This window comes from Colletotrichum fructicola, assembly GCF_000319635.2.
Source record: "Colletotrichum fructicola Nara gc5 chromosome Unknown KSG_Nara_v1_contig02, whole genome shotgun sequence".
In the NCBI taxonomy this organism is placed as follows: Eukaryota; Fungi; Ascomycota; class Sordariomycetes; order Glomerellales; family Glomerellaceae; genus Colletotrichum; species Colletotrichum fructicola.
The window spans coordinates 989,544-1,009,453 of NW_027094052.1; the positions used below are offsets into that span (position 1 = coordinate 989,544).

At 49.8% G+C, this 19,910-nt stretch overlaps 5 protein-coding genes across 5 annotated transcripts; 3 read left to right on the forward strand and 2 right to left on the reverse strand.

Moving 5' to 3' along the window:
* Positions 1-5,081: 5,081 nt before the first annotated feature.
* Positions 5,082-6,156, forward strand: CGGC5_v002988 (Satratoxin biosynthesis SC1 cluster protein 4; the record flags this gene model as incomplete). Its single annotated transcript, XM_032031909.2, has 5 exons — positions 5,082-5,258; positions 5,313-5,349; positions 5,402-5,469; positions 5,523-5,899; positions 5,946-6,156. The coding sequence occupies 5 exons, from the start codon at positions 5,082-5,084 to the stop codon at positions 6,154-6,156; spliced, it is 870 nt and encodes a 289-aa protein (XP_031889037.2).
* Positions 6,157-7,525: 1,369 nt separating this feature from the next.
* CGGC5_v002989 (uncharacterized protein) lies at positions 7,526-12,286 on the forward strand (the record flags this gene model as incomplete). The annotated part of the gene is made up of 4 exons (XM_066151056.1): positions 7,526-8,550; positions 8,616-11,932; positions 12,005-12,019; positions 12,075-12,286. The coding sequence occupies 4 exons, from the start codon at positions 7,526-7,528 to the stop codon at positions 12,284-12,286; spliced, it is 4,569 nt and encodes a 1,522-aa protein (XP_066009297.1).
* A 397-nt stretch (positions 12,287-12,683) lies between these two features.
* Positions 12,684-14,320, reverse strand: CGGC5_v002990 (Secondary metabolism regulator LAE1; the record flags this gene model as incomplete). Its single annotated transcript, XM_066151057.1, has 10 exons — positions 12,684-12,717; positions 12,780-13,199; positions 13,250-13,387; positions 13,445-13,482; positions 13,562-13,599; positions 13,651-13,780; positions 13,833-13,855; positions 13,934-14,019; positions 14,071-14,105; positions 14,162-14,320. 10 exons carry the CDS (start codon positions 14,318-14,320, stop codon positions 12,684-12,686), a joined length of 1,101 nt encoding a protein of 366 aa, XP_066009467.1.
* Positions 14,321-15,049: 729 nt separating this feature from the next.
* CGGC5_v002991 (uncharacterized protein) lies at positions 15,050-16,758 on the reverse strand (the record flags this gene model as incomplete). The annotated part of the gene is made up of 3 exons (XM_032031912.1): positions 15,050-15,309; positions 15,387-15,612; positions 15,682-16,758. The coding sequence occupies 3 exons, from the start codon at positions 16,756-16,758 to the stop codon at positions 15,050-15,052; spliced, it is 1,563 nt and encodes a 520-aa protein (XP_031888874.1).
* An 860-nt stretch (positions 16,759-17,618) lies between these two features.
* On the forward strand, positions 17,619-19,049 carry pbp (Penicillin-binding protein 4; the record flags this gene model as incomplete). Its single annotated transcript, XM_032031913.2, has 1 exon — positions 17,619-19,049. One exon carries the CDS (start codon positions 17,619-17,621, stop codon positions 19,047-19,049), a length of 1,431 nt encoding a protein of 476 aa, XP_031889069.2.
* Positions 19,050-19,910: the final 861 nt, after the last annotated feature.

Genomic DNA, 19,910 nt, shown 5'->3' on the forward strand with positions numbered 1-19,910 from the left:
TCTGATGTATCTCTCGGCCAAAAGACCGGCCAGATTTGTTCGGAATACGGTCTCATCTTCCACGTCACCGGGCCTAGTATAGATCAGCTCTTTCAGAAGTCGAATAGCCTCATTGATGTCTATCATTTGTCCTGTTCGTTGGAATCTGGTCTGGAGTGCAGTTGCTAAGTTGGATATTTCGGAAGGTTTGTGGTCGTCATCGGCGGGTAAAATATCCACTGACTGCCTGTTGAAATGAATGCTCTGGTTGAGATCATCCATTGATCCGGTGTTTGAGTGTCGAATCTCGAAGCAAGACCCAAGACAACTTAGAAAGATGCGCCTGTCTGAATCTTGAATGCCAGAATCTGCCAGTGTCTCTTTGGAGAGCTTGATACAGTCATCTGTGTCTTTCATGGCTCCTGTATGGGACGCTCTTGCGGACAGACAGATGGACAGAGTACGTCGAATATCGATGCAGTCGCTAGGAGACATCGCCACTGATAGAGCGTTCCGACAGGAATTGACCGCTTCGTCAAGATTGGATGTGTCACCGGTTACCTGAAACCTAGTGTAAAGCACCATTGCCAATCGTTCGAGTCGACTCGCTTTCTCTGATTGACCTTCGGAGGCTGATGCAATTGTCTGTTTCCAGCCCTGGATGGCTTGTTCCAGATCCACCAGGGACTTCGTCTTCATGGCCTTCAAATGCAGATCAACCACCATACTCTCCAGAAGCTCTTCGCGATTCAGACCGAAGTCAAATTTCTCTTGAAGAACTTGTCTTCGTAAAGATATGGCCTCTTCGATGTCACGTACATCTCTCAACAGCTCAAATTTCAAACGTAGAGCATTGGCTACGTTCTGCAATCGTACCCCTCTTTCAGTAGATCCTTCCGGTTGTGCTGCAAGAGACATCTTTAAAATGTTGACGGATTCTTCGATATCAGTACGTTGATGGGTCTTTTCAAATCGTTCTCCCAAAGAAATGCCTAAGAGACTAAGTCGTTTTGATATCTCAATCTTCTGACTTGGAAGATTGCCAGCGTCACCTGACACGTGAATGTCCCGGAAGTACCTCACAGCTTCATTCAAGTCTTCTATCGATCCAGTAGAACGTGACCTGTCCCTGAGCCGTGAGGCTAGGTTAAAAATGATTCCACTGCGTGCCGGATGCCGGGGATGGATGCTAGTCAAAGCATCTTGTGTCACCCGTATAGCTTCATCGAGATCATTCATATTGTTCGAGACAGAATACTGGTGGTTGTGCGCGAGACCGAGGTTATTGAGCCAGAGGGCACGGTTAGGATCAGTCGGACTTGCTTGCAAGACAGCGACTGCACACAGATTGATGCCTTCATCAAGGTCCTCGTTTCGGCCTGTGACTGAAAATCTGTCGCATAATGACAGTCCAAGATTGGCAGCAATCGATGTTTGAATGTTCCAGTATTGAGGGATGCGCTGTGTTTTCTCCATAGCCTCGCGGCCAAAGTCAATCGCATCGTCAAGGTGCGACAGCAGGCCAGTATACTTGAATCTCTCGCTCAGTCGATTGCACAGATTTATTAAGGCCGTGGCTTGTTCCAAGTAGTTGCCATTGGTAGAAGAAGCTGCTTCCTTGGTAACTCGAATGGCTTCTTCTAAAGTTGCTGGGTCCTCTGTGCATTTGAACAATCTTCCCAGAAGTGACCCCAGCTGATTCAGAAGCTTTTCGCGAGAAACGCCACAGAGGCCAGATGCTTTCGTTGCTTCCACAGCTATTTTGAGATATTCGGCGGACTCAGTATTAGCTGATTGCTGGCTGAGAGAAAACCCAATTTCTCCAAGTGTCGCACGCATAACCTCAACCTCCTTCCCGGTACCTGTAGTGTCGGCGACAGCATGCCGTATTTCGCGGATGGCATGATTGATATCTTCAATGTTGCCAGTGCGCGAAAAGCTGAGATACAATTGACAACCCAAACGAAACCGCTGCATTACTTGCTTCAGTCGCTCATCCAAAAAGCCCAGAGCATGTCTCGGTGGGTGCTGTGGTGGAGCTTTCAAACCATCGGTGATTGTGATTATCTCTTCATCAACCATCCACCATTTTCGATGCTTGTCTGCAACAATGCAATCCCTGTACTGCGTCTGGCCGCGACTTTCTTGGCCAGAGCTCCAGACGTTGGGCTGCTCTAGGCTTTTCCAAGATACCTCCCCGCCTTGAACAACGATGATACGGACAATATCTCGGATGACTTGTTCCTCGTTTATCATTGCTGGTATCTTGAGTTCATCGGCCATGTTCATGGTGAATGGGAACGCGATGGTCTCATGCGCCCCAAGCCTCGCCGAAAACCCGTCTTCAGGAAAACCCTGCCGAATCCCAAAGCCAGGAGAAAAGTTCATTAAGGTGAAGAACAGATCCTCTTCGCACTCGCTGTGAAGCCTGAATACGAATTGCTGATTGTGGGGGAACGGACCCATGGAAGAGAGGCCATGAAGTGGCTGAATAAGTACTTCGAACGGTCTGGGCCCAGGCGACGTATTGTCTCGAAGCTGCAGAGCCTGCTCGAAGCGAGAAACGCGCAATATATGCTCTGCGACCTTTTCTGCAGTATGATCGATTGTGTTGCTGCTTATGCTCGAGTCATGAGCTAGTCCTTCGTAGCCTACGAGATGTGTCGGCTTTTGAACAAAAACGCCGCTATGAGGTTGCTGATTGATGTGCAAAGAGTCTGAACGACGCTTGTCAGAATGGCTGGTTGCCGCAAATTCTATCGCACTGGAAATACGACATTTCAGGGCGTGGAGAATGTACTCCTGGAGCGTACTGTTGACGGTGGCGTCATAGGAAACACGTAATTGTCGGCTTCCTAAGCTCCACCGGAAGGCGACGACTCGAAAATCATCTCTAGCCAGAGCTTCGCAGACCTCAAACTGAAGCTGAACCATCGAGTAGAAATCTTCAATGTGGTCCATTCTAAAAGCAAATCTGCTAGGTGCCGAAATGGGGATGAATTCGGAGGAGCTGTGGACCCCGTGAGCTTTCCCAATGGGAAGATGAACTTTGCCATCCTGGAACCAGGCGATGAGATGTGACCGTGGATAAGACCGTCCATCACCCAAGAATAGTAGCCGGTCTTGACCATGAACGACAGATTGCTGCGCTCGAAGCCTTCTCGCCAAACGTTCCTTTAGGTGACAATATGTCAGACTTCCTTCGTCAGCCCCGGATGTTCGGAAGATGTCGGCGATCGTTTTCGTGAACACGCCAACCCAACTTCCATCAATTAGCATTTCTGCAGTGCTCTCATCATCCTCACAAGCTGCCATCAACGTGAAAGTCTCTGGGTACATCGACCATGATGTTTGAGGGCTGGGCTGGTTTTGAGCGGCGCTGTGGATATCACGGACCGCTAGCTCATCTTGTGGGAGTAAATTGACGGCATCCCAATTGAGGGGGGTCCTGTACCGCTCACCAGATTCCTCTGAGCCAGCCACGTGACAGCTATCAATGATGGCAAGGACTTGAACCTGTTTATGACTGAACTTCTGCAACCACTGGTTGAGCTGCCATCCACGGATAGCTGGCTGTCCTAGACAGAAGTCCATAGGCAGCAGGGATGGATCGAAAGCTGCTCCGGTGGGCGATACAGATATTGGCCTTAGTCGTGCCCCGTGTCCAGAGAAATAGAAGAAGAAAATATCTCCGGACTCCGTAAAGTCATAAATGTGTTCGAATGCTTTCTCAATGCCGGCGAAGGTTGGAAGCTCAGCCCCTTGTGTTGAGGGAGGTGACGTCAGAAGTGTTGGATTTGGTATCCTGAAATCGTTATTCAGAACTTTTTTCATGATATTGACATCGTTTACGCATCCTTCGAGGTTGTTGATCGAGACGCAGTGGCCACTGCTGAATCTTCTTGCGTCTCCCGCAAGGTAGCAGTCGATCCCAATAAGCAGTGCAAACCGCCTCGGTTGTTTTTGGGTTGACATAGCTGCGCCTGCACGAGACTAGCACAAGCTCCGAAAAAGTGTTACCAGTTCAAAGCTGCGCTATGAGACTTCCTGGGATCTGGCCCGACATTTGTATTACTGGAAAAGTAGTTTGCCTCTTTGCGGCCCATCAGAACAGCCGCCCGAATACCTTCAACACCCTGTGATTGATTGGTTCAGACACTAGACCCACCCATAACGGCGGAAGCCCATAGGGCGTCTTATCCTGTGCGCTGACATGCTTCTTTTTCGTCGTACACTGGTTGCCTCGCTGTTCTTGCTGGCCCCCTGTCGCTGGTTGCCTAACTTCGGGGCGGGCACCAATGACCTTACTGATGAATGTTACATGCATCAGCGCTCCCTTTGAGCTGTCGTCATCAGAAGGTGCAGATATCTCATTCTGGGACAATCTCTCGAGTTGAGGCTCTCAGAATAAGCAGCGAAGTCTGACGATAGCGGAGGATTGAGCCGCTGTGGCTGGGTCCCTCTACAAAATAGAGCAACGAATACCTCAGTAGATGCTGAAAATAGACCTGGGAACGACACCATAGGAATGATTGAGACTTGCTACGTTTGATTGAGAAGGATGAAATGCAGTGCAAGACTACTACTGGAAGAACTCATTGCATTGGTGAGAGGGAAATTAGACAAGAAAACCACTCGATTTTCCCCAGCCGGAAGCGGTCAGGCAAATCAAGCTGCTTCCGGAATAGATGCGAACCTAAGATGGTAGGCCTGGATGTGAGACCAAATCTAGATCAGCCCGATGGCGTCGCACCGGTTAACAAGTGCCGCTAACGACATCGAATTTCTTTGATCCATGACGAACAGTCAAGCTTGTCTATGGTAGCATATGTTGGCCGCTGTCAATTGCGTTTCTTTATTCGGGCCTTCGACCCGAAATCGCGACTTCCTCGTTCATCTATTGCCACACGCACGTCCAGTCTGTTCCATTCCGTCCGAATACTCTCCTTTTGGGTCGCTCCCAACAACTGACATTTCGACTTTGCATGCAAGAGGAACCATATTGAACTCAATCGCCACTCCTTGGTCATTCCATGTCCTCCTCGGCCTGCGTGACCGCCTGCTCTGCTGCGACTTCATCTCGCAGTTAATGTCCAGTCGCCATGAATGCAACAAGGCCCACGATTAATGGCCAGGAGAGTGGTGATAAGTCTGGCATCATCATTGGGGTAGCTGCAGCAGTCATGACTATTTCGACTGCTGTGGTAGGGATGAGAATCTTGTCAAGAAGCTTGATCAAGCAACGCGGCTGGGACGATTGCGCGGCGGTCGCGTCTTTAGTGAGCATGTCCGCCAACTTGAATTTCCTGAGCTTGAATCTTACTATTACCCAGTGCTGCATCATTGGATGTGCGACAACAATGATTTTGAGTAAGTCGGAAGTGATAAGCGTGTTTTTGCAATTTATGCTCATCGGAAACAGTGACTACATACGGTTTTGGGAGGCATGAGTGGACGCTATCAACTGAGCAACTCGTACTCTACGACAAGGTTTACTCGAATGCCCCACCTCAAATTGGATCAATGACTGATGCTGGGCAAAGGCTTTTTTCGTATCCTTGTCACTGTATTTTGCCGCCATCATTTTCATCAAGATGACTTTTCTACTGCAATACTACCGTCTCTTGGAGGTATCACGCCTGCGGTACGTTCTAATAGGCTGCATGGTCGTGATTTTCTTGTGGGGTCTCTCTCAAACCTTTGTGGCCTTTTTGCAGTGCATACCCCTTGAGGCAGTGTGGGATCACAAGATCGAAAGCAAATGCATCAAGAACATCGCGATTATTTGGTACTTCAACGGTACCTTCAACATCGTCACGGACTTCATCATTATAACGCTGCCGATCCCCAAGATATGGCAGCTCCAGATGCCGCGTACACAAAAGGTGGTTCTTGTTGGTGTATTCATGTTGGGGTTGTTGTAGGTGATTCATCTCCATGGCGAGGCATTCGCTGACACTCAACAGAACAATCGCAATTTCTATTCTGAGAATGCAGTGGCTCAATCCAATGCCCGATCGAACGTGGTGGAATGTAAAACCGGCAATGTGGTCACTTGCTGAAATCACGTGTGCTATTCTCTGCGCTTGTTTGCCTGTATTAAAGCCTTTGATAGTGCGAGCGAAGCCTCTCTTCAAACCACTCCGGAGTCGCTCTTCTCAGGATGGCACTCCATAGACTATGGTTAATGAGCAACAAGAATGTCCATATCATGATTGAATATTTGACTTCTCATCTTCGATCTTGTCTTGTAAACAGGAGAATAGCTCTGTTCACAGCTGCTGACAGCGTGGTCGAGACTACTGAGGCAGGCTGTGATCAACTTGATGGAGATCATACCAGCCGCTGGGGACGACAAGGGTGCTACTCCACTTTCAAAAGGTGGTGGATTGAACAACGCGCATTTTCTAGGTCCAGGTGTGGCCCTTTTCAACCGATACAATCCCTTGTTGGCTCGCTTTCCCACTTGCAATCTAGATCTTTTGCAGACGGCTGCAGAAACGGTCGCTGAGTCCAGACAACCAAAATTGCGGTGTATCTCTGCCAAGCGCCAAGATCTATTTGGAGAACCCCTCAGCTGTGGGATGAACACTCACTAGCGAATGGCCTCCTCTGGCGGCCATGCAGAGTATGCTTCACGAGTTAAAAGTCACGGATACAGTACCCTTTTTGCACTCTTATTCCTCTTACTTGTTTACCTGCCTGCTAAGAGTCCTGCCTTCAATCAACTCAAAGTTCTATCAATCTCTCCCAGCCTTGCCAAAAGCTGCAAGTACCCCTTGGAAGTGACAGGGATATCATGCAGTAAGACGCCGACTTAGGAAATGCTCTTACATATTGCGCGCAAAGCGAGCCAAACAGAAGCCCGCCAAGTTGTTTTTGATCCAACCGACCACCGTCAATTCACCTTGCCCCGTTTCTGCCGCACATTTAAATGACAGCTCAGAGTCAGTGCCGAGCATTTAATGTGGCTGGGCCCCGCCGAGCTTTTGGTGAGAAATCCAGCACCGCGCGGTTCGTCTGGTTGCTGCGAGGATTTGCCGCATCTCCGGAGTCATGGCAACGTACGCGGGGGAACAGTCCTCGACAACCGAACATGACGTGACATCACTGGAGGCAAATAGGTTGCCGTATTGGGACCCTGACGAAGTACCGGCGGAAACTGACGATGACTTCCGAGAGTTCATCTATCGCAAGTCGACACCTTATAATATGGCATGCAACGTTTCACTAATTGATGACAGGCAAGGTTAGCGGCACTTTCAGTCCAAGCGAAAGCCAGATCAGCACTTGGATAGACGCACCAAACCAGGACACTCATGCTTCCTTCGGGGATCATGGGGTGACTGCTACAGTTAATGCATGCGGGGATCTCATGCAATTTAGCCGCTACCTAGACGCTGGTAGTTCAGGAATCTTTTGTGCAGATCACACGACCACAAATGAGCCCTACTCCGTTCAAGAGAGGGCCGAGGATCTGTTGCACTTATCCCGGGACAAGTCTCGACAAAGATTCACCTACGGGTTGCGGGTTCTAGGCATCAGCATGAAGAACTGTCATCATCTGGGCTACGTTCACGATAGGTGGCCCCGGTACGAAGTCGAAGATAAAAGCCTCAAGCTTACGATCCAATGGATGGTACGCGAGAAGACCGTTCTTCAGCAATGTATAATCACCAATACCGGGGAAACTGACGTCGACATCCCAATGGAATTTTGCAAAGGATTACACATTCGGGACATGGACTACCTGGATCCCATGGATAAATTCAATGACGATTGGGATGGACATGTTCCAGTCCAAGGCCCGAACAACTACGGATGGGTCTTAGCTCATCCGCTCAAGCGAAAGGGAGCAACGGAAGAAAAGCGGCCGACCAAAGATACACCAATGCAGCTCATGCGTCTTGGCTCTCGAAAGCCCACAAACGCTACTGTTGACAGCCACAAGGGAGACATGTGGGGATATTCGGGGAATGTAAAACTACCACATGCCGAAAATGATGACAACCAGGACATTATTGCGGTGGTTATCTCGGTATTCGTGGATGGTAAAGCCATTCGTTTTGGAACCGCTAACCAAAAGTCCCACGAGAAGATGGCTAGAAGGATCAGGGGTGGGGCCGCAATTGAAGTTGTCAGTGCCTACAAGATGGTGCGTTTCACTGACTCTATGGCTTCTTGGGAAGATTTCGTGATCTCGGCAAATGTAGCAGACGTCAGCAACCACTTGACCTTTGCATCGAAGTTCTTCACGACATTCTCTCCCTGTGCCCACGAACCTAGCCATGTCGATCATGGACAGAGAGACGGCGAAATGGGTAGAGATAGAAGAAGGAATTGGATTTCGCCGCTGCCTACGGGTCCACCGAAAGGCTTGCTGGAGATTGAGGACCAGTCTGTCAACCAATCATTCAACCACATCGACTTTGTGGCTCGAAGAAAGCTTGAGCATATCTTGTCCGTTTGCGCGATTCCTCTGCGTGACCCCGAGGAGGAAGGAGATATTGTGCCTGTCGCGTTGACATGTGGGGATACATCGGGCCACCGTTTGTCTATCCCGGCAAGTTTGTAAGACATTTTCGCTCATCAAATGATATTTCTTCTGTTGAGACACTTTTGCTGACCCTTTGCAGTTTTGCGTTCAGTTTTCTGCTTGAAATTTCAAAGCGGTTGACCGCCGCGAGGAGCAAAGACCAATATGATACCTATGGGGAGTTGCGACAGCGAATCTACTCAGTCTGTCGCGGCCACTTAAAATGGCTCAACTCAGTTGAGAAAACGGATTCGAACTGCTTCTCAGCAAACTATTGGGTCAAGGGGAATAAGATGTCTCGCAATGAGGAAAGCGAGTCCTTTATGCCAATCGATTCCTTGACCGACACCCCATTTCAGATAATCAAGGTGTTTGAATTTGCGAGTCAATACCACGGCGAAGATGACTTGGACCTCGCGCGGGGAATCATCAAACAAGTCGCTATTCCCTGGATCACAGCCCTCAATAAGTCCGACGTCCGCATTTCCCGTGCTTGGCCCCACTCGCAAGATGAAGGGTGCAATAAGTACAGACTTAGCGAGCATGTATGGATCTGGAGAGCACTGAAGCTGGTCGAGGGTCACTTCCGAGACTTTCCGGAAGACAAAGTTTCAGATGCTGAAGATGAGAAATTTAGTGGAGAACCCAGCCGTGGACAACAAAGCAAGGAGATTCGAGATGTCACCACGGCTCAACATGATCAGGTCTTAACAGATGACAGCCTGCTCAGAAGGTTCGACTCTCGTGATGTTCAACGAGATATTCTTAGACGTTTCACGGCCGAGAACGAAATCTCCAAGAAAAGAATGCTGGCAATGACTCGGTCTCCCAGGGAGACGCGATTTCTATTTCATGCCAGTGATACGACACTTTTCTATGGTATCAACAGGGATTTCTTCTTAGAGAAAACCTCACTCAACGAAGTATGGCAAAACACAATTGAGGCACAAGTTCATCACAATGAGAACTCCGAAACTGGATGGGACAACTCAATTCGCTATGCCCTGGCGATTATGCTCGGAACCAGGGACATCAGTATAAACAAGCGGCCTCCACAGGAGCTGATCAAGTCATCGTTGGAAGTTCTCTTTGGTTCTACGAGTCCGAATGGGCTATTATTCGGGCTTTTGGATAGCAACACGAAGGAATCGGCTTTATTTGGCCGAGAAAATGATCGAGACTTCTACTTCCACGCTAGTTTCGAGATCCCATATATTCTTCTCACTCATTGCTGGAGAATTCACTTGAAACTCAACACGTCTGGCACCCAGCCTGAACCTTCTTCCACGCCGCAAACAAAGGTGTTCACAACGCATGACCTATTGGAAGAGGTTGCAGACTTGAACTTGATGCAACCGAAGAGACAGCCCGCGCAGACAGACCGCATCCCCAGATTGCCTGTTGGATCGGCTCCTAGTCCTGACATGACAGAGACCCAGCTCGTCTCCACATTGCCCCAGCCAGGGGTCAAGCTCAAAGCAACCAAGGTAGTATCTATGAAGAAGAGCATTCCATTCAACAGTCTGATCGACCAAAGCAGTATTGTTGATCTGGATGAAGAATGGCTTTACAATTACCCCACTTTCTTCAGCATGGAGAAGCAGACTTCCACCAAGTTCAACGAAGAGGCAGAGAGTCTCCTTGACCGTACTGAGAGGGATACATCCGGAGCTCTCATATCCAGAGCAGCTGAAGGATACACAAGGTATCTAAGGAATGGAGAACGGCGGAATCGTCCTGCCACTGAAGCGAGAGATCCAGGAGACCCTTTGCAGCTTCTGAGTAAGACTTGGACAGACATACCTTCTCCAGATGGGCACAACGCCCTCGAGGATGAATCAGACAACATGACCTTTATTGCGGATGTTCTTAGGCAACGAAATCTCCAGAAGCACGAGAGAGAAAATAACGTTACATTCCGCGGGGTCAATAGCAACTTCAAGCTCTGGTACCTATTATCTCTGCCTAGGACGGCTTCCAAGGCAAAGAAAAGATTCATCTGGCTTCCATCAGCCGATGATGAGAGGGCTCTCGTTTGCTACCTGACGAGCCCGCAAGAAGAAAGGCAAGCCATCTCTCTTTTCTTCGAGCGGCACCATCAATATGAAAAGCATTTTCTGGACGAAACTTCCATGGTTCTCAACACCTGGGAGAGCGAACTTCATCTAAGCTTTTACAAACTGGTGGACGAGGACTACACGCCAACTGTTGGAATTCCAAGGGGAGATGTGGACGAGTTTCCAGGGAGAGAACCAAAGTTACTTGTTAAAGCTGCCGTCGGGTTTCGGTTCATTGGAGACTTCTTTGACAGGCACTGGACTTGCCATCTTATCGAACACATCCCCGGTGGCAAGCGGGTTCCGACTTGGTGGGATAGGGAAATGCACGAGAGAGATTTTCCTTGGGGTGACAAGGGTCATCTTGTCCAAGATAACAATTGTTGGAGGCAGAGAAAGGTGCTAGAGTTGCATCTTTTTGACAGGATTTTGGAAGAACTCGTTGACAGCACCAAGACGATCTACAACACCGTCAAAGAAGAACTTGGTGTGAAACATGTTGCCATCCCATTTTCCGTTCTCAACAGCGAGGATTATTTCTCATCCAGCGAGCAATGGCAAAGATATCAGCAAATACTTCAGGTGTTGGAAGAGGATTTGTCAGACATGCGGGTCATCATATCAAAATGGGAGACACGAGAAAAAGACCGAGGTCAGGAGCGACCACGCTGGACACGCACAGATGAGAGAAAATATCGCCGATATATTGGGAAGCTTGAAGGAACTACACGTCGTCGCATTCGGGACCTGCATCGGTTGCATGTGCAGATTCAGTCACTCAAAGAGACACTGAGACGAGGCCAGCAACAAATCCGTGACGATCTCAACCTTCGTGGGTCAGAGAACATCCGCTTCTTTACCTACGTCACAGTCGTATTTCTGCCCCTGGGCTTTGCATCCAGTATTTTCGGAATGAGCGAAGAGCCACCTAGCAGTGTCATACCTCCAATGATTATCTGTTCTGTTGTTGCGCTGCTTGTCACTGTTGTCGCGTTGGCCAACGCTAAGCGGCTAAATGGAGTTGTCGAAGTTATATCAGAGAGTATAAACCGGTACTCTCTGTCGAAGATGGAAGGAAGCCCTCTCCTCAATCGTCATCGACGTAAGTTGGTAAAGACGCAGAACCTCACAAGGCAAGCCGAGGAAGCCGGGTCTGAGACCTCTGAGGGCCACTCCAAGGGCACTAATATGCACGCAACTCGTGGAATACGAGCTCACGAGGACGAACAATCTTGGCATTTTTGGTTCTGGGTAGGATACATTTTTGTTGAACTGCCAGCGCGGAGAGTCTTGATGGCATACTACGACCTGAAGCATCCAAAGTTCACCCATTGGAGCATGTACTTCCGTTTGGTCATGGGTACACTTCTTCTGCCAATCTTCCTGGTCTCTTTTTTCTTTCAATTGGTGTTGATCAATACTTTTGATGCAGTGCGGAGTATTCTGAGTGAGTACAGAACCATCTATACGTTCCTGTATCCGATGTTACTAACACAGAGGAGGCGATTTGAAGAGGCTTGTAGAGTCAAGTCTGACAGAAAACGAAGAGAATGCAAAGTTCGTGGACAGCCACATGGGCAGGCTTGCCTATCCCATGAAAAGTTACCGCCCGTACAGAAGAACCAAAGGAGACACATCCGAGGAACAGACGGACCAAAAGGACCCGCGGCAAAGTTCGTACGGAGATGCAACATCACACTACAGCGGGAAATAGTGTACCAACAACGGCGCGAGCATCAACGAGCATCTTGTGCGACCATGTAATCGTGTCATCACCTTCATCTAAGTAGAGATAGGGAACAAACGCATTACCTCCGCTCAGTGTGAATCTTTTGGCTATTCCGGAAAACCAGTTGTTGAAATCACTATTTTGCTCCCCTTTCCACATAGCGTACTGCTTACATGATACATCCAATTTGCGACGGCGTATTTGCGGAGGCTTCAATTCAAGCACAGCTCAGAGAAACTCCGCCGGCATGGCATAAGTAATTGAGCCTAGACCGCTAGGGTTTTGTTGATGAGCGAAGACAATCGCAAAAGTTACTGAGTGATGCAATGATCAAGGTAAACACAACCGGCGTATCAAGCCCGCTGGAATGAGATGATAGTTTCTAGTCTGAAGGCCTTCTGCCATATACCACATGACTGATAATACATCACGTTAGCCCATGATACGAGATTGATGTCAGACAAGACGTTACACTTACAACTCCATGCGAGCGTGGAAGGTGTTAGACTTCAACTCATTGCGGACCTTGGCAAGCATGACGATGCACTCATCGCGAGTCCATCCCAAGACGTCGCAGAAGATCCTGAAAGTAAATGCCTCTGCGCCGTCCATCAATTGAATTAGATTGATAATTCCGAGTTCCTTGTAATGAGGGTCCTTGGGCCATGGTCCAATGGGCAGTTTGAACCGCTGATGCACGACGTCGGTGAAGCCAGCGTCCTTGACCCATCCTTCCAGATGAGGCCCGGGGCATGCGTTGCGGCCTATCGTTTCGCAAGCTTTAATGAATCCCTGTACCCATTTCATGGTCTCATGCTCGTCTGTGAGGCTGCCGTCGTCGGAGACGAAGCTCAGGTCGTAATCCTGGAACTCGACCCATCCACCCTCCTTTGTGTTCCTAGGCATGATGAGAAACAAGCATCCACTATCTCAACAGCTCATACTTACTCGTAGACCCGTTCCATCAGCTTTGGCCAGTCTGCAATAGCACCAAGCATGTACCTGCAGAAGATGAAGTCAAATCCATTCAAGCCGAGCCAAGGACTTTCAACGTCATCGACCTCAAAATGGACATTAGGCGGAACCCTGTATCTATCATAAACCGATGATTTCGTTTGGTAAGGTGTATAGGACAAAACCTACCAAGTGGGTTGAATAGCACTCAGATCGTTCCCGGTGATCTACCAGACGGGGCAGTCAGTTCATGTTAGAAGGAAGATCTTGGAACAAGATCTCGACTGAGGAATATGCAATGCTCACCTTGGCATTGGGGAATATTTCTGCTGCTTCAATAGCCCCTAGGAAAACGTAAGGCATTCATTGCGCGTCAACGAGGGTGATAAACTTACAGATACCGGTGCCTGTCCCAATGTCGAGGACATTATGAACTTTCTCAGCATCGATCGGAGCCAGAAAGAGCTTATTCCCAATCGCTTTTGTCATGAGCATATGATTGAAGTCAAGTCGATCCATTTCTTGCTAGAAGAGGCCGCCATCAGCAAAATTCGTCATCCGATTCTTAAGCAACTACCTCATCATTGGGGCCATAATAAGCTACTAAAGTCAGCCAATTATTCGTACAGCAAGGTGCTTTCGGTGATTGACACAGCTTCTCCAATATCAAGAACATACCTCCAGCTCGAAAAGCATGGTAACGTCTACCATTCTCCGTAGGGTAGTCGACCACACTGGAAGTCAGAGAGGCGGTGTATGAAGAACTATCGTCAAGTTAATTAACTTCTTCAAGAAAGACACTTGCATGTCCTAACATTCTATCCTCAATAGTGGAGTCGTTGTCTGGGATCTGAATAAACATCAAATCAATGGAGTGCGATAAGATTGACGTGGATGAATAATTACCGCATCGTCGACTTCAATGGCAGCTGCGAGGACCTCTTCGCGAGTAGAACCTGGGGATAGTCCACCCGCTGGTGATGCAGTCTTAGACCTATTCGGGGAGGCGCTCCTTGATTTGTCTCCTGTGGACTTCGCCTTGGGACTGCTTGTTGCGTCCGCCATCTTGTCGTTGAGGGTGTTGATGGATTTGGGAACCAAAATGGCCTCAAGTCGCCAAGCGGTCAGAACGAGGGGCAGGAGCCAACTTGTACCTCAGTAAGCGGCCCGGGAGTCTGAAATTGTCGCCCGCTGCTTTTTCTTCTGCAGGTTTGTTGGTATGGATGGACAGGGGATACTGATGACAGTCCACATCTCGTTACATTGAGTTTCGCTCATCCCCCGACGTGCAGACTTCAACCCGAGGTAGCCAATGAACAGTCTCGCCTGGCTCCAATTGCAGCTTCTCCAATTCGAGACCCTGCTTTGCTGCCCTTATTAGACCAATGACCTCTACCCGCTTCCTGTCCCCGGGCCGTCCCTGGCCTGCCTCCAAGGGTGCAGCATGACATGGGGTACGAGTCAGCTCGGTGAACATCTGATGCCCCAAGATAGGAACGGACACCGTGTCTGAGCACCAACCAGAGGGAAGAATATGGCGTCCCCTCCTACATTGCGACATGAGCTGCAGAACCGAGATACCGGGTGTCTCCGTTGAAGAGCAGACAGCTGGTACTGCGTGGATTTTGAACGATTCAATGCGATCAAGACACCGCACAGCTTTCATAATACTTCGAGACAACTTCTAAATTCATCTTTTGTATCACTAATTTTCATAATTATCTAACGTTCTGAAAGAACTCTTTTATCATATATAACTCCAAAGGTGATTTTTTCTCCCGCATACTTCGACCCTCATGCATGGGCGTCTAAAACAAGGGCCCAGTCTTGATGGCCGTCTTCAACAGGCAACTCGAAGCGACGAACTCCCGTTCCGGTGCACTGCTCGTAGTCAAACTTCGTATACTCGCCAGACACGGGGCTGAACCAGCTCGCAGTCACATTACACCCTGTAAGACTGCCGGTGTCGATGTTGATGGTAGAGTTTGGAGAGTACACCATCAGCCACGATCCTTTGCTGTCGCGAGTGGCTGCGATCCGGGCGTCAGATATCCCTGCAGAATATTTAGTAACCATGCAAACTTCCTTATCGCGAGACTTTGTTGCGCTATTAGGGTACTTGGAGACGAACCAGCGTTACCGACGATGATATCCTGAGCTGGAATTCTGTCAAGATATGTCTCCTGGCCACGGTCAAGAATAGCCTTCTTAACCCACTGAACCTCAGCTGAGCCAGGCTGCGCTATGCCTTCTGTCCAGTAGATCGGAGGTCCTCCGCCGGCGTTCGGGTAGAGTTCCGACGTCATCTGCCATACCGAGTTCGATCCGTACGTCAGACCAGCCATGCCGGCGAAAGCCTGCGCCCACTCATGGTCAGTCCACATCACATAAACTGCGCATCGTGCCTTCTTTGGAGATCAACTCACAGTCTGCCAATTTCCGATCCGGACGTCGCTGGCGTTCCAGACACTGAGGTGAGCCTTGGCATTGTTCCAGCGGCCCTCATAATGCGGCTCGTTCTCGATCGCGGGACGTTTCTTGCCAGAGGTGGTCTCGCCAACGGCATACATCAGCTCGGCTGGCTCCCATCCCCGGCGACAAGACCACCAAGGAATCGGGGCGTTGGGAGGATAGTCCGAATGGCCAGACTGAGACGTGTCGAAACTAAGCCACGAGCTGTTCCCGAAGAAGGAACTTGACAGCGCCAGAGGACCGTCGGCGAACCATTGGTTCGTTGGGTGCATAGATACCATCGGCTGGTAAACAAGGCCGTTGTCGATAGGCTTGCGCCATTCATCCCCCAGAGCAGCCTTCTCACCATCCACGATGCCCTCCGCAAAGGCCTCATACACATCCGTGAAGTCGATCACTTCATACTCACCGGACAGCTTCGTTCCCCTAACACCACCGTAGGCGTAATCTCTCGCGATCGCAGTCTTGTTCTTCCACCACGGATTCGTATCCCCAAAGATGATCTTGGGCACGTACGGATACCGCTCCCCCACAAACTCTCCAAACAGCCTCGCAGCGGCCGCAACAAAAAACCCAGGAACGCCGGCATCGTTGTGCACGTACTTGCCCCACGCCGGGTGCAGCGCGATACGGATGCCGTACTCCTCCCACGCATGTTGCATCACCTTGTCGACGAACGCCCAGTGGTCGAGGTTTGGTCGCGTGACGTCGCCGTCGATCCAGGACGGGTTTCCGAGGCGGTCTGGCTCGGTGATGCTTTCTGGATGCGCCCCGACGGCCTGAACCACATTGAAGCCTTTGCTGTGCCGGTCTTTGAAGTATGTGTCGGTTTCTTCAAACGTGAGACGGTTGAAGAGAAACCACGCGGTGTCTGCCTGCCAGAAGAAGGGCTTGTGGTCTATGGTCTGGAAGTAGTGGCCATTTTCGGAGGCGAAGAGGGCGTACTCGGGTGGAGGGCTCCATGCTGCTGCTATGCGGAAAATAATAGCCACATATGCTGCCGATATGAGCTTTCTACTGAAGGATAGCATCTTAACTGAATGTTTGAGAGAAGATAATAAGCATTCCAAGTTCCATGCGGTGCCTAGAATATCTCTGGTCGGGCCTTGAGATTGTCACCTTTATACCTTCTTAACGGATTAGTAGGCGCTACATCAGCTTAGCCGACGACAGCATGAGATGCATCTGGAGGCGATACATCGTGGGTAAACATACCTTCTGCGGCACCTCGACAGTAGTGTAGCCGCACGCGTGCGGCGCGGCTGCGGAGGCGGGATCGGCTCAGATCTGCCTAACCCGGCGACTGGTGGAAGAATGCCCTCCGCCCCTTCACCGGCCTTCCGCGGCACGGTGGGGATGGCGGGGTCACGAAAGGTCTTGAACGAACTGGTGGGAGGGTACGTCAACATTTGCGGGGTACAACGATACTCATTGGTGACGACTAAAGGCTTTTTTAACATCAATTAGGAAATTGGAAGCGTACTTGAGCTTCGAGGGGTATCTTCTCCTCATAAGGAATGTGCTCACATATCGAGCTTCTAAGTATATGCGTTGGAATCAGGTGCGAATAAAGCGGGAATTCGAGAATCGAGATTATTCTTCATTCATACAATACAATGATCGATGTGTCTTCAAGTTTCGAGAGACTTGGCGTGGGTGGGTGAGATTTGACGAAGCTGGCTGCTGACCATGTTTGCGTCATCCTGTTCGTAAGACTGGTGCGCGTGTGGCACGTAAGTCTGGCGGAAGGCAGATTGCTTAAGAGCTTTGCTAGGCGATCGGATTGCTTAGTTCCATGTCAATAATCCGCACTCAGTTCTTCACTATCCCTACCATCGACTCAATCAACCTACCTGTCCTCTTCACTGTCGTTGTTACATCCCCGAGTAAGATGGCCTTCTTCGACGCCATCGCAGACCTGTTTGCAAACCAGACAACTCCGCCGTCGGCCCCGGAGCATTTCTTGGCATCTTTGGGCATTCCTTCTGTCTCCATCGCCGTCCTAGACAAAGGTGATATCGAGGCGAGATGTTTTTCTACTGTTGGCAATGACGAGGAAACTCGTTTTCAGGCGGCGAGCATCTCGAAGCCCACGGCTGCCACTGCATTCATGAGGCTTGTCAGTCAGGGGAAGCTTTCACTGGATGACAAATTGCTACACCACCTTCCGGAAGAGCTCTTTAAGAACCTCGGGCCGCCCGCGATCCTCAAACAAATAACTCTCCGCCATCTTCTCACCCACACGGCCGGGTTCCGAACTTCGGCCTATACGGGTTATGCGAACTACATGCCTTCGGCCCTAGACACGTTGCTCGACAGGAATGGTGGGCATAACATTGCCGAAGGGCTGACCCTGCTGCCGGGGATGAAGCACGCATACTGCGGGGGCAACTTCGCCATGCTTCAGCTTATACTGGAGAAGATGTTTGACAAGCCCTTCCAGGACCTTGTGAGAGAGCTTGTCTTTGAGCCCCTCGGAATGTCTCACTCAAGCTATGACATGCCTGAGCATGACGACAAGGGGAACTATGCACGTTCTTGGTGGACTGGCAATGAGCCGCATGATACCCCATGGCATCACCATCCCGAGTTCGCATCAGGTGGAGTCTGGACGACGCCAACGGATCTGTTGAAGCTTATCAGAGGCATCCAGCAATCCTTGAGGGCAGACATCCCCGAGAACGACACATTTCTCCCACAGGATATTGCTAAGGAGATGTTGACCCAGGTACAACAGGGCATTGCCATCTCATGGTTCGTGTCGAGGCACAAGAGCAACGTCTTTGGCCACTTTGGTGGCAACTCGCCCTGCTTCAGATGCTACGTGGTTGGCTTTGCCAACACAACTGGAGACGTCGATGAGAAAGACTTGGAAGCAGATTGCGGTATTGCTGTTATGACCAACGGATGGGAAGGAACTGATGTTTGCTGCCGCGTGGTTCACGCAGTATCATATGCCAAAGTATGGCCTTACATGGGCACGTTGGAGCATCTTCAGGAAGTATCCATTCCTTTCAGAGACATCAACAAAAAGATTGATACAAGATGGGAGGATTGGATTGGCGAGTGGTCATCTGGGTGGAGGCTGGAGAAGGGAGACGACGAAGATCCGCGAGCGAGTTTCAGGGAGTTTGCTGGTTTGAAGCTGGTTGCCGCCGCAGTACCTGCTGAGCGTGAGAAGCAGGGAGATTCTATTGATTTGCTTGTCGATGGATTGCGCATCATGCTGAGACTCCATTATGTGGACGCTGAGCCGGTCATCAGCCTCTGGAGCGGCCTCATCTTTCAGACCGAGACTCTTAGAAAGACGTCGTATCTGTAGGTAGTAATTGCAGTTCTTGTGGCGCTCTTGTGGCGCTCTTGTGGCGTTGCCGTAACCTTCCTGTACTCGCCTAGGCTCTCGTGGCTCTGCTAAGTTTCCCTTCTACTTCAACCTTGACAGATCTAGGGTTACTAAAATGACTTCTACATATCAAGGTTTTGATGAACAAGTTGATTCCTGTCCGTCTGTAGAAAAGCCTAAAGAGTCTCGGCATTCTATCAAATAAAACACCAACCCGCCTATGCAATGACGGCTGAGATTACCATGGCGAGCCACGACAACAATTCCCTTATGCATTCGGCAGCATGGTCGCCTATTCTGCAGCTTCCACCCTGTCTACTTGTCGAGATATTTGACCTCCTTCACTCCAAAGAACCGTACCAGCCGCGAGATCTATCAGCCTTCTGCAGAACGTGCAAAGTCGTTTACCATCTTGGCACGCCTTGGCTTTACCGCCGTTTCCAATACACAGGTAGCGGGAACCAGTTCAGGAATTTGAAACGCTTCTCTTCCACCCTGGAGCAGCGAGACAGTCTCCGTGTACACACCGAAAGCTTAGATCTCGCTATGCCAAGCCCTTACAATATTTTCATGGATCGGAACGACTACAGACTACCGTCAAGTGTCATTCAAGATCTGCACCATCGTGGTTTCCTCGAATACACCAAAGCCTGGAGGTATTGTGGAGTTTTAGCTGCGTGGTTTGATATGGCCTACGACCTTATACTTTTCAAAACCCCCCTGTTGAAAAGGCTGTCATTACACTATTCTGATGAGGCCAGCGATATGGAGGACAACATGAGAGCTAATTTCAAGAGAAGGGCGCTGCTGCATTCTCACTACCATCGACGTCTATCTCAA